This window comes from Typopeltis vanoorti, chromosome 23, assembly GCF_054136105.1.
Source record: "Typopeltis vanoorti isolate ZY-2024b chromosome 23, IOZ_Tvanoo_1.0, whole genome shotgun sequence".
Lineage (NCBI taxonomy): Eukaryota > Metazoa > Arthropoda > Arachnida > Uropygi > Thelyphonidae > Typopeltis > Typopeltis vanoorti.
Window position 1 is genome coordinate 79327829 of NC_143571.1, and position 13872 is coordinate 79341700.

Sequence of the window (13872 nt, forward strand, 5' to 3'; positions counted from 1 at the left end):
CGGCGTTGAATATTTGCCGATCGTCATAATCACCCTCCTGAATTATCCTTTGCAATTCTTCACGAAACTTGGCTGCAGAATCTTTATCAGCAGTACCAGATTTTCTAATTATTCTTACGATCGATTTTTAAAAATCGAATCTGGAGAGTCCAGTTCGATTTTTAAAACGGTCAAACCATCCTAAATTCTCAGTAAAGTTTTCACATTCCTCTTGAAATTTGGTCTCTTTCAATGAGGCAAAATATTGGGAGCTTTTGCCTGAATAAAGATTATAACCAAAAAAAGAATACTAAGAAGTTTTTTTTTTTTTTTTTTTTTGGTTATAATCCTCAATCTAGTGTGACAGAAGATGCTCCATTCCGATCATTAAATAGCTTCTATTTCGGGTGATTGGCATGCTTAAAGAAGCAGTAACAATTTTTCCTTGATCTTCGTATTCTTTGCTCTTATTTAATATAGTACAAACTATAGACTCTCTGTATCCCAGGTATCGCACAATCATTGTATTACTAGCGCTACTCTCATGTTTCTTAATGACTTCCAGCTTTTCCGCTCGCTGCAGATTGGCGACAAAAAATTTCGCATAACGTAAAAAATCGTGTTAACTGATTAATGACTCACTTAAAGCGGGAAATATTATCATTTCACTCAGTCGCGCTAACTGGTTATCGTGCGTATCAAATTCACGTTAAGTGAGGTTTTCCTGTGTGTGTGTGTGTGTGTGTATATATATATATAGCAAATTAGCGGAAGAATTCAGGAGACGAAGCTTAGTGCCTTATTTTAACTTAGCCGGCTCTTAATAAATAATTCAGTCATAAGCTTAGCACGTAATCATTGTTGCTATTATCACGTTTCTTGAAAGATACCTACAGCCTTTAAATTAAACGGTGGATAACTAATGGCCATCTGGTGAATGAAATAGTCCCCATCGTTTTATCAAAGGTGTGGGTAAAAGTAAAATGATGGAATGAATTGACTGCTTATTTCATTAAATTTTTATAACAATTCCACTCATGAAAAGGTTTGGAAACTTTTGATATATTAGTACCGCGTGAAGGCTAGGTTAGATAAACTGAGAACCCTGGTCTAGAGACTATATGTTACGTTTTTAATGTTACTTCAACGGTGGTTTTGCATCGCAATGTCTTCTATTATTACTTGAATAACAGATGGCTGTAGTTTATTACGTGTAGTTAAATGTAATAAACTGTGGCCGGCTGTGATGCCGTGCCTCACGAAACGAAATGTGTTCTGTTGAATTGAACGATTCTCATTTACATCAACAAAAAAGCATTCTAGCTTTAAGTAACTAAAGTCATTATATGAAATAATTAATATTAATCTTAAAATCTTCCATGAAACCGAAGAATACTTCTATGATAAAGCTAAGATATCAGGAAAATTAACCGAGATAAGAGCTAAGAAGTTCAACTAACATAGACTGACAGCTTGTGGCATTCTCGTAATGCAACACGCTGATAAACTGTTGCAGTAATGTTAATAATAAATAAAAATTAAAACATGAAATAATGAGAGGACAAAGAAAAATTTGCGAATGAAGAAAATGTTAAACGGTTTGAATGAGAAGAAAACTTGCCATCATTGATATTTTATTATTCAAATCATACGGCGGAAATCGAAAAAAAAATAGTAATAAACGTTTAGCTTTACAGATAGTGAAACTCAATTAAATTATTTAATCCCATGAAATTCCTAAATTCTATTTTTGTTATGATATCCAGATGAATCTAAATTTCACTAAAGTTCACAGATTCACCTGAAAGGGATGAGGGACCAAAACAGACATGGAGTCCTGCCTTAAATATCAGGTGTCAATCCCAGTTACTCGTTTGAGCACTACATTCTGATCGTTCACCTATGATTTGAGAAAATCACTTCTAACCCCTCCCCCCAAATTTCTTATCCAACTTCTAGATATATTTATATAACTTGCTACTCGCACTCTTTCAGCTGTTTGAAATTATTCTTTTTGTAACACGTTTCTGTACCCTCTCAAACATTTTCTCATCGCATTGAAACCGGAGTTCTAATCTCGATATAGTAATCAAAATGGAACGACTGTTTACAAATCACTTTTATCGATGTTCTCATCAGATCTTTAACAATGTTCTTTGAGAACTAAATGATTATCCATGCATTTCGACAAAATCGTTGGATGCGTGTCATGAAGTTTCCTATCACCGAACGTTCACCTTTGGTGCATGTTGCATCATGGGAGACAACTCAAAACTTCGAACCTATTTGCAGTACCTTTAGTTCCTCCGTTACTGCTTCCTGCAATTTACTTACTCTTTCCCATGATTCGTAATACGCTATTTCTGCTTTGCTCTGCTCTCAGTTCTTCTGTGTTTCGTATTCCTGCCGAGCTCTTATGACTTTGCTTCATGTCACTGGTATGAGATTACGTTCTCATTTGATTTAACATGTTCGGGCTTCTGAATGGAAAGAATTCAGAAGCCCAAATATGCGCATATTTGTGCTTCAGTGCAATTTTCAACTCCGATTGTTTTAAATTCCGAATAGTGACGATGTTTCACTCTCTCTCCCGCTTACAATGTTTATCATTTGATGTATTTTTGTGGCAAACATTTAAATAACAATTTCGTGTTTTTTCCCAATGCGTATTCACTTTTTTAAACTTACATTTTTTTTTTTAAAAAGCTTTCTTATTCCTGGTGTAATTCTCTCGCTTTCTAAATAATCGATACTATTCCGTCTGCATGCCTTTTCTCTCTACGTATCTTTTCCGAAAACACAAATGAAAAGATGGACTTTTCTAATGAGATCAAGTGGTTAGGATGCTTCCTTGTCACCGTCTGCAACTCATCTAATAGTGGATGTTGCATCTTTATCCATTTGAGTTTTCTCCGTTTGGTAAATCACCAGTTAACCTGAATTCATTGTGCTTTCATACAATTCGAATCGTTTTTAGCTGCTGAGATCCTAGTATAATGTCCATTGTCAAGTCATGATATAGCTGACAATATAGTAACAGTAATATAATGCTGCACAAAATATAGAGAAAAAAGTTTTCGAATAATAATAATAGCTCAAAATGGTGTATTCATTAAAACTAGGAACCTGGAATGCCAGAACGAAGCAGGTAAGCTATCCAGGAAATAAAAAGACTTGAAATTGGGATTTTAGGAATGAGTGAAGTTAGGTGTCCAGGATCAGGCAAAATTCAAGTTAATGACATGACAATGTATCACTCTGGAAGTAGTGAAAACAACCATCAAAATGGAGTTGGAATAATATTAAACAAAGATGTCAATTAGTCAGTGTTGAGCGTTGTCCCCTACTCAGATAGGATGTTATTAAAACTGAAAGGTCAACCACTAGATGTTAATCTTATACAGGTCTATGCCCATACTGGTGACAAGAGTGATACCGAGATCCAAGAATTTTATGATTAATTAAAAGAACTAATGAAAAACACACAAAAAAAACGATATTAATATCATGGGTGATTTCAATGCTTTGGTAGAAGTTGAGATGTAGTTGGCCAACATGGACTGGGAACAAGAAATTAGAGAGGAAATAAATAAAGACTCGTATGCATATTGTTTTGTATGCTACTGTTAAATGGTGAAAGCATACCCTCGTGTGTGTATGTGTGTGTGAGAGAGAAAGGAAAAACTTGGGACTTTTGAACTAAAACATGAAAAATGACACCTTAAGTGAAGATCGTTTTTTTTTTTTTTTTTTTTTTCATCATACACTCAGTATTTTGAGGAAGAAATTTGATAATACTTATCTATTGAAAAATGTGAGAGTTCTGGATTTTGGACCGTCATTCACTAGCGAAGAACGTTACAACATGCTAAATTGCATTGGTGCTGTTCAAATAATTTTGGAGATTCGCGAATCAAAATAATAACAACATTGAGCGATATGTTCGGTAAATAAACAAGTGCGATCATACTTTATATGAAGGGTGATTTAACCAAACGAAATAGTGATTACTGGGATTGGCAAACAATGAGTAGTGTAATGAATAGTGATTACTGGGATTGGCAAACAATGAGTAGTGTAATGAATAGTGATTACTGGGATTGGCAAACAATGAGTAGTGTAAGCAATTGGCCTTGAATATTACATTTCAAGCATACATTAATTGATCATTTGATCACAGCGTTAATTAAAGATTAAATTTAGAAAACCCTATAACCGACCCCTCTCGTCCTGATCCAAAAATTGAAAACTGCTAAGTGACTTTTTTTTTTTATCAAGTGTTCTGATTTCTTGTTTTTCCTTACATCTGTATACTTGGCTTTCTGTACAGCACCTTGTCCTATAAAAAAAATAAAATAAAAAAATAAATAAATTTCAGATAGTATACCGTAATTCTTGCCAGTTCAGAAATTCCATTACATCTGTCACCCACTTGAGAAGCACTGGTGAATGCTTACTGTTAAGGTCGATGTTATTTAACTTGCTGAAAGACTGCGTTGCTATTTGGAACCACCATTTATTTATTCGCGCACGGTACATAAAAGAGAGAGTGTAGAACACCTGCGGACATTGCGCATCCCGCTATAAACACATAAAAATATATTACGCTATAACATCGAACGTGTATTGTAGATTAAAAAAAATGCCACTCGAATTTTTAATGCGTGGCCTAACATTTGACTGTTTTTTTTTTTTTTGTTGAGAAGTCACTTGACACAATTCCTGGCATGCAGTTGTTATCCTTGGGGAAGAACTCTGACGTTAGTGTCTTCCCGAATGGCACGTCGCATTCTTTTAGGGATCAGAAAGCTTTTAAGTAAATTCTGTTTCAATTTCTATTCGAAATTAGTATACTTTAGTACCTAACGTCTTCATCTTAACTACTACTTCTGTAATTAAGAACCGAAAATAAAAGCATATTCCAAATTATAGAAATTGTGTAAGCAAGAATAATGATGTACTCAGGAGCAGTTAAAGAGGATTTTGCGAGTACAATAAAATAAAAAATAAATCGACTTCTGCTGCAAATACAAATTTGCAGCAGATTACTGTTTTTTATGCATGGCTGTATTTAAACCAACGCGGCACAACGTGTCTTTTCTTACCCGTTGAAAAAAAATAGCTGAGGTATCGCTGTTCAACTTAATAATCTAGCGTCGGTCGTCTTAAGTGGCTTTATTACTTTACCAGTTATATAAAAAGAGCTTTATTCCAAGTCGCCGTAATACTTGTAATACGTTACATACTTACACTTTCGCATTTCTTCCTAATGCATTGCCAGCTTTCTTTACACATTAACTGCGATGAGTATTTCGCGTCAGGTACAGGTAGTTTTAAACGAATCGTATTTAAATTTCATAATAAATTTAGGTGCCAAATTCATCAATTCCGTCTCGTTATTGATCAGATTTAGTATTTTTGTTATATGAAGTGTAAGAAAAATAAAAATCCAGTAGCGGCTTTTATTCCCAACAGGACTAAGTAGCCCTTTTAGACTTTTTGGAAGATGACAGGCAGTTGGTCTCCATGCTTTTCTGTCACTACACCTGAGCTCAAGGCTATAAATGATTTCACAGTCTATAAGGTGTGTCAAGTTTAAATAGTGTGAATTCTACTGTCGTTTTCCTTTCTGTGGATTCGGAAATGCGAGTTTCTGCGATAGACCATCTCTCCTGCGTCAGAAACCGACTAACTCGGAAACCTGAAAAATAAGCCTATAAAAAGATCGTGTGGTCGGCAATTAAAATACGTAAATCTTTGTTCGGCCGATCTAGCGCTACAGAGGCAAGCATTATTTCCATAGACATCCTGTAAGAGTAATAAGATCATATGTACTTATTAAAAACTTAAGTTATTAACTGACTGCTGGGGAACGACATTTGTTTTCGGACGTGGATATTTCTTGAACATATGAGGTTTCCTTCAGCATTTCTCTGCGCTGCGTTTGCATGTCAACAGCACTTATAAGCTTTGTCGTATCCTGCATGAAACAACTCTGGAACGAGTGAGCCGATTTGGACCAAACTTAAATTATTAAGGTTTTGAGAAAGAATCATTGAGCTGTTTTAATTTCATTAAAATTAGATACTAATAACTACCCTTTGCGTATGAAATCCCTACTGCATTTTTCACTCTGGCAGTGGCCTTGAATAACTTCACTAAAGTGATGCATTTATCAGTTAAAATCAGGATATTTCTAAATGTCATTTTAATAGCTTTCGAGATTGACTCTTATGAATAATGTACGTGACCAGTCTATATATCAAACACATGGTTTCTTGTTCTAGTATCACGCATGATTGTTAATTACTGACGGGTTATCGAGTTGAAATTAGCGCCTTCGGCTCTTAAGGTAATTGTCGGCTTGTGGTTTATTTCATCACATGATTGTCTCTGACCGATACTGTCTATGTTGTTTGCCATTGGAATTAAAGAAAGAGTGGTCTTAGATATCTGCTCTCTCTCCCACATCTAGCATGTGTGTGTGTGTGTTGCTCCTCCTCTCTGGTGACGAAACACTGTTCAGGAGAAAATTTTGTCATATATATATATATATATATATATATATATATGCGCGATGCGTTCGCCAATTGCATAAACATATGTTTAACTCTTGCGGAATACAACGAAAAGTGCACGTGAATGTTTTAAATCTTAAAAACGACACAACAAAATAAAAAGTGGAACGAAAATTTTCCCGACATTTACATCTGTTTTAAGCATAACCTCAGTAAGAACTGCAACATACTGTGGTCATTTTTGGTCACCGTATTTTTTCAGAAGATGAATTCGACTTTATTAGCGTTCTCTCCACTTGTCCAAGCTTTCGTTCTTTTTTTCTCCGCTGACCGGTCGTGGTCTTGTGAAGTTCGATCAGTTGTGTCTATTAGATTTCCGTTCTAAAAAGGAATGGGTGCAGGAGGAAGGGAAGCACACATTTCCAATTCAAGAAAGAACTCTCTCGAGTTCTTTCTTGAATGGCATTTCCAAAACAGTTTTGTATTTGGAATATTTGAGGCAGGATTTCCGTTTCCATTCAGTTGGTCGTCACGTTTGTTTTTTTTTTCACCAGAAGTATTTTTAAAGAAGCCTCGATCGTTCCGGATTTACGTCTTACCGCTTTGTTTCAGTGTAACGAAGGTTTTTGTTCTTTTTATTATTTTGTATGTCTTTCTTTTGATACTGAATAATTGCAAACGTGTTGTCTGGTTGTCATTAAGCCACTCGCATAAAAAGATCTGGAGTTACTGGAATAGCTGACTTTATTTCTCCTATTGGGTTTCGAGGTAGTTGATCATCTGTTTTTATTTCACTTTTTAAAAAAATCTCTGTTTTTGAATTCATTATTTGGATGACAATTTAGTTTTTTTTTTTATGCATTCATTAACTTCGACTTCGTGACATAGGGAAAAAAATTATACTTGATTTCATTAAGTAATTTCTTTAGGGTGTGTATGCAATTAAAAGAAAAAGTATTTTTCGTTGCAGATTGGTAATCTACTGTTTAATTCATAACGCCAGCATTAACTTTATGCATATAATTGATATTTGTTTTTGTTATTCGAAATAGATCGGTTCTAGCCTCGTGTAAATAAAGATTTGACTGAGAACTGAAATAAACGGTTCATTGTTTTAAAACGTTCTTTTAAATTTATAGTTTTTGAAGTATAAATACACTATGAATGAAATAATTTTTTTCATTCTTATATTGCTGCATAATTGGAATTGTGAAAGTAACATGAAATTGCAACTGTGAATGGAGATAGAAAATATTAATACTGTAACTTAGTTAGGATTAAAATTTTACAGCAACCTAAGCTGAAAACCACATAATTTAGAGAAGTATGCAACAGGGTACGGTTTATGCTGTCGAAGATTTCCTTTAAAAAATATTAACTGTGCTCATTCATATTCCCATCATTCTTCTTAGTAGCCACATCTCCTGGGCCAGCAGTCTTTCTTTTTTTTTTTTTTTTTTTTTCAAACAACCCATATTTGTGCGTACGTTAATCGGGGCATAGTGCACAATTATTATAAGCGGTATAAATCAGGTGAATTCTTATATATATGTTGACTTAGCTGATAGTTATTACTTTCGTTTCTTATTAAGAAGTCACAATAGTGTAATTGGTGTCTAAGCTAACTTATATGCGTGTATTTTTCTCTTGTACATTGTTGACTTTTTATGCACTGTACTATTATGCTTTATATGTTGATGTGTGTAATCTTTTATACATTATGTATAAAAGGATACACACCAAGAGCATAAATCCGGTTGAGCTCATGCCCTTGGTTTATATATATATATATATATATATATATATGGTGTCATGTTTTTCTCCAAAAAGTATACATTTTGGGTGAACAAATTAAAATATAATTTATAATTTAATCTTTACACATATCTGATCTTTCCATAGTTTATAATCATGATTCAAACTGTTTTTTTTTTATTTAGTAATAAACTATGTATGACATAGGAACAATGAGCATTATTAATACTGGATTCAACATTTGACAGAACTGTTTGCAAGGATGTAAATGTACTGCTATTTAATGAGAAGTTTACTAAAAACACTGTTCACAATGTACCAAGTTGTGGTGGACTTCATAAACAAAAGAGTACTTTTTTAAATTTATTATCTCTAATATCTAAATGTTTTTGACATTTTCTTCTAGGGATCCAACAGAACTTGTTCTCATAAAAAGATTGGAAGAATTCATGTAAGATATTTTTTAAAACGCTTTAGGAAACAATCTGACTTCAGGACATTTGAAACTGTTTCACTCTGTCGTCTATTGCTGAAAAGACTGGCCATGTTGGTTCTTGTAGCACCTTAACTATCGAAACATTCTGTCGTCCTGTAAGCCGAAGCCTTTTATCATTTCTGCTACACGTACTTATTATTTCAGTTAAAGGAAGTCCCTTCTCTTTAACTGTATCGAAAACTTTGGTAGTAGGAACTGGGCTTCTGTCGGTGCTTTTAGCGTGAAGCTACCGTCCTCATTTAATCCGCGAATCTGGTCGCATTCTGGCTTATCATTGACGCTGCAAAAGATTCACGTAGCAAAGTTGTTATTTCTTAAGAGCCGACTGCGGAAGTTGAGTTGGATGCGAGAGTACGTGGGAGCACTCAAGATAACAAGTCTGCCTTCCTCTCTCTCTCTCTTCTCGCCCGCGCGCAGCATTCGGGCTAGGATGAATATGATTTACGCCGAATCTATTCTCACACAATAACTATTTTCTCTTCAAAAGTTTTAGTGTACAGTTGGAGAGGGAAAAATTATCCTCAAAGGGTTTTACAAGTACATTCAAATTTGGGTTGTGATTTATTATTAATTGTAAGAATTATAGTTAATCTGTATTGTTTGTATTTCTCTTTTGAAGGATCCAGCTAAAGATGGTGAGAAGAAGATTAAGCAGGACTTCGAAGAATTATACGAAAATATGCAGCAGGCCTTCCGCAGCCTAGAAGATTAAAGAGCTGAGTTAATTTAAGTGTAGCCCAATTTGCACCTATAGAAACGTCATAAAAAAAGTATTGGTCACCTAGTCATTTGTCCGAACTGTGTGACCATAAGATTCATTCCAATCAATGTTGATGGACGTGATTTTTTTTTTTTCTTTCTTTTGGTGATGTGTATTGATTTCATTGTTCTATCCATTATCAGGTGCCCCCGATAAATTTAAATATTTTAATAGAATAGAATTGTGTAAATTTCCTGTGTTCATTGTAACATATATATGTACTGTAATATGTGGAATAATTAGAAAAGATTCATTTAGTTAGTGTCAGGGGTAAAAAATAGGAATGGCTGTTAAGAACCGAATATCTCTCGGCTTGACTGTATTCCATCGAAGTAATCATTGCACAATTGGTAATACCCATCACGAAAAGATTCAATAGAAATCTTAAAATAGTTGATTTTTTCCCATTCGACCGAGTAATTCTCATTCCAGCACGAACATTTGAACTGTAAGAATTTCCTATTGTTTTCAAGTGTGAACTAGGAGGGAAAAAAATTAAAGAAACTCATGATTTGCTGTAAATAATCACAATATATTAATTCTATGATTGATTAATAGTGATGGTAAGAATGTCAAAGTTTTTCAACTGAATTACTTATTCTTTCTCATTTTTGGAAGCAATAAACTTTTAAAAAAGTACTTATTTTTATTTATCTCTGTTATCAAAGTGTTTGACATCCAGTCCTTTAGGGATCCGTTTAAATCTGTTTGAATCATTTTATAAAACGACAGGTATTGCGGAGTGGACGTCCGTTTTTATTTCCGAGGTTGTCAAGATTTTAACTATTTTCTTACGAGTTGTTTTTGGAGTTTAAAAACCTTGCCAACAGAGTTGCGATTTAATGTTATTCTAGAATATATCTTAAGATATTTTGATTTTTCATTAAATATATTTTGTATAGATTATATAGAGATGAGCTGTTGTATCAGTATATATAAAATATATGTAAATGAGTAATATATAACTGTTATAGCTTTGCGCAGTTTTTAATGATTGACTTTTTGCCTGTTTTATCATCAGTGCTGTTTTATTAGTAGTAAAGATCTGTGAAACAGAGTAAAAACCCATTTCATTAATTTAAATGCATAAAACAAAAGCAAACACATGAGAGTTCAAGGGAAATAAGTCGACTTGTTTCGGTGATTGATTTGTATTGTTCTATTGTTTCTCTAGTAATTATAAGTTGCTTGGAGAGACGAAGATGTTTCTTTCGTCATTTTTTCTTACAAAGTAGAAATTCCTGCTGATGCTGCCATCTGCTACTTATGGGTTCGGATTTACTTTGACGCGCACGATATAACAACACTGCCACTGTTGAGTTTACTGTGATTTTCTTGACCAAATGTTGTGTATTATTAAACGAATGTAACTTTGCAATATCACTATATGATATCGGGATGTTATCGTCATTCCGAGCAGTTTTTTTTTTTTTTTTTTTTCCATTAACGAATCTTCCGTATAGGTCTTATTATTTTTTACAAATTCTTCTTAATATGCAGTCTTTAAGAATTATTATTTTTGTGCTTATATCCACTTATTGCTTATTTCCTGAAATCAAAATTCCAAACGAATGAAATATCAACTGAAGATTCAAGAAATACGGGTATTTTTGAAATAGATCAAAAGTCTGTAACTGTTTTGCTTGTCTCATTTGGATTCATGTTTTGAATAGTCGATTCTAATATTTACATACCTGTTTTTTTTTTTAAATTAACTATTTGTCGCAGTTTCTTTGATTGTAACAAACTTTTCAGAAAACGACCATTATAAGTTTTTTTTTTTTTTTAAATTTGTCCTCGTTTAGTGCAAATAAACAAAAAGAAAGAAAAACTCTTATCAATTTTTAAGCAGTAGATATAGTGACATTTGGATGCATTGTAAAGAAAAAGCATGGTTTCTAGAAACGAGGAACTGTTAATCTCCATGACAACGAAAAACGTCACGTTTACTTTGTAAAGATTTTAAAACGATTAAAAATAAAAAATGATGGATATAGCAGAAACATTTGCTTTTTTCCTCTCTCGATGAAACAGTTCCGTAATATTTGGATTGAAGTAGTCATGTCATAAATCAACTCCATTATTTTAAAACTAGCAATAAAATAGTAATCTAAGGAATTTTTCTTTGCCATTTTTTTGAGTAGTTGACGTTATTAAACTATTGTCAACTGAAGAGAGGTATTCTTTCAATTATATACGGTTTTTCTTTAGAATTTGCAAGACAAATTCCAGAAGTGGGAATTTGCTTATAGTTTTGAAGACTTAATGTTGTTGTGAAAAAGTTTTACGTAAATAACACTAGTCGTGAATCATGTTCACGAATTTCATACCGTAAACATTTTCACATTATAATGCTTTGCATGGTATGCGGGGTTTACTTACGTTGGTTTATTTATTTGAAATAAGTTACTGGTAGTTATATGGACGATAACGTTCATCTTTGTGACATTTTTTGTACATTCATTCCATGAAATACATTAAGTACGATTTTAGTGGTATTAAATTATATCACGCGACTTATTACGTACTCACTCATTTGTATGTAATAATAGACATTGAAATATGACCATATATTTTATTTTATATTTTTTTTATATTCAAAACTGAAATACTTAGTTAATGCAGGTTCTCACCCCCCACTTTCTGACTTTTAAAAACACGAACTAATAAAAATTAAATGCATGTGGGTGTAAATCACAGATCTTCAGAACATCTGAATTGCCTGATAACACTCAATAGAAAAGAAATCCATTTAAATGTGAAGGCAAAAATTAAATCGTTATGGAAACACTAAGATATTTAGGAATACAATTTGTGTTGTCTACATTGAAAAAACTTGTGGCGACAGCAGTGATTGTTTTTGTTTTGTTTATATTTTGTAGTTCTCATTATTTATTTCGTTTGCGAACTACAGAAAATGTAAGAACATACATATAAATGATTAAAATCTTGCATTTAAAGAAATAGACATTAAAAGAATTGGGATTAAAATCATACATTAAAAGACAAAAATGCCATTTGCATAAAATATTAAGCAAAAACATAAAATGTCAAATTTCACTCATCCAGTGACTAATATACTTTAAAGCTGTTTCATTACACTGCATTAAATCTTCTCGGGTACATATATTAATGTCTTAGGCAGCATTGCAGAAGATGATCCATGGTTTGTGTTTTACCACATGAGCAGCTGTCATTGTCTGTGTAGCCCCATCTGGCCATATTCTGCTTTGATTTGCCCATTCCGGAACGAAGCCTATTCAATGTCTTCCATCTTTGCCAGTCTATATGTAAGCTGGAAGGAAGAGGTTAGTTTAAGTTCAGAGCCTCTGGAGATTGTTCTTGCCACATTGTTGACATTGTAGCTTTTATGGAATCAACCAACGGTTCCACTGAGTGAATAAAACATTTTCTTGATCTTAGCCTCTTTATGTACTGCAACATGTCCATACAAAGGATGCCGTTCATCATTTAGTTGTTTTTTCTGCTCATATCTACTCTGTTTAGTCATGATGTGAGGAGGTGCAATACCAGAATGTCAGTATAGATGATCAATTTTTGTAGGCTTAAGGCAGCCGGTAATGTGCCAACATGTTTCATTAAGAACCTTATCAATAATTTTGACACGTGATGATCTTTTCCAAACAGGACTAGCATATTCGACTGTCGAAAAGCAGAGGTGTGCAGTACTTGTAGTTCTCGTGTAAGTACTTGGTGATAAATCGTGTTAAAAGTCGAGAAAATAGGACATTCTCCGCATTTGAAAGTGGACAAATAGATGCTGCTCGTTTAGTCAGCATCAGTGAGAAAAACTTTCACGTTATTAAGTGTCGAATTCGACAGTTTCTAAGGTTATGTCGGAATACACAAATCATGGCAAGACAACATCATCGAAGAGAAACAGTAGGTGAAAATCATAACTGACAGAAAGAGATCGTCGGACATGGAGAAGGATTGTTTTTAAAAATCACAGAACTTCTGTAGTATTGGTAACAGCAGAACTTGTTTCCACAAAAAAAGTGTCCGACATGAGCCTCATAAATCCAATATTCACGATAAAGTTGCAATCGCTAAACCTCTGATTACTGAAGAAGAATGCGCAGATATGTAAAAAATGGTGTCGACCGTCAGTCCTGGACATTACAAAACCTCAAACGTGCAATATTGTCATAGGAATCCACCCTCACTTTGTTTCCCACATTAGAACGAGTTTTCATTATGCACGATATCCAAGGAAGCCTACAATCTGCAATGTGTGGTTCCAGCAGGAAGGCATGGAGACGATTCTGTGATCGTCTGAGCAGCAATATCGTTATTCCGTTGGGCTCGTTGCTCTTGATAGCAGAATTACTGCCAGTGATTAT

General features: G+C 33.8%; 1 protein-coding gene across 2 annotated transcripts in view; it reads left to right on the forward strand.

Annotated features, from left to right (window-relative positions):
* LOC150094024 (V-type proton ATPase catalytic subunit A) overlaps nucleotides 1-10147 on the forward strand; it is a 218379-nt gene extending 208232 nt beyond the window's left edge. For both annotated transcript variants that reach the window (XM_090413195.1, XM_090413197.1), the window contains exon 14: nucleotides 9368-10147. In XM_090413195.1, coding sequence (XP_090269321.1) covers nucleotides 9368-9460 — 93 coding nt within the window. In that variant the 3' untranslated portion in view covers nucleotides 9461-10147. The remainder of the gene's footprint in view (nucleotides 1-9367) is intronic.
* The last annotated feature ends 3725 nt before the right edge of the window (nucleotides 10148-13872 follow it).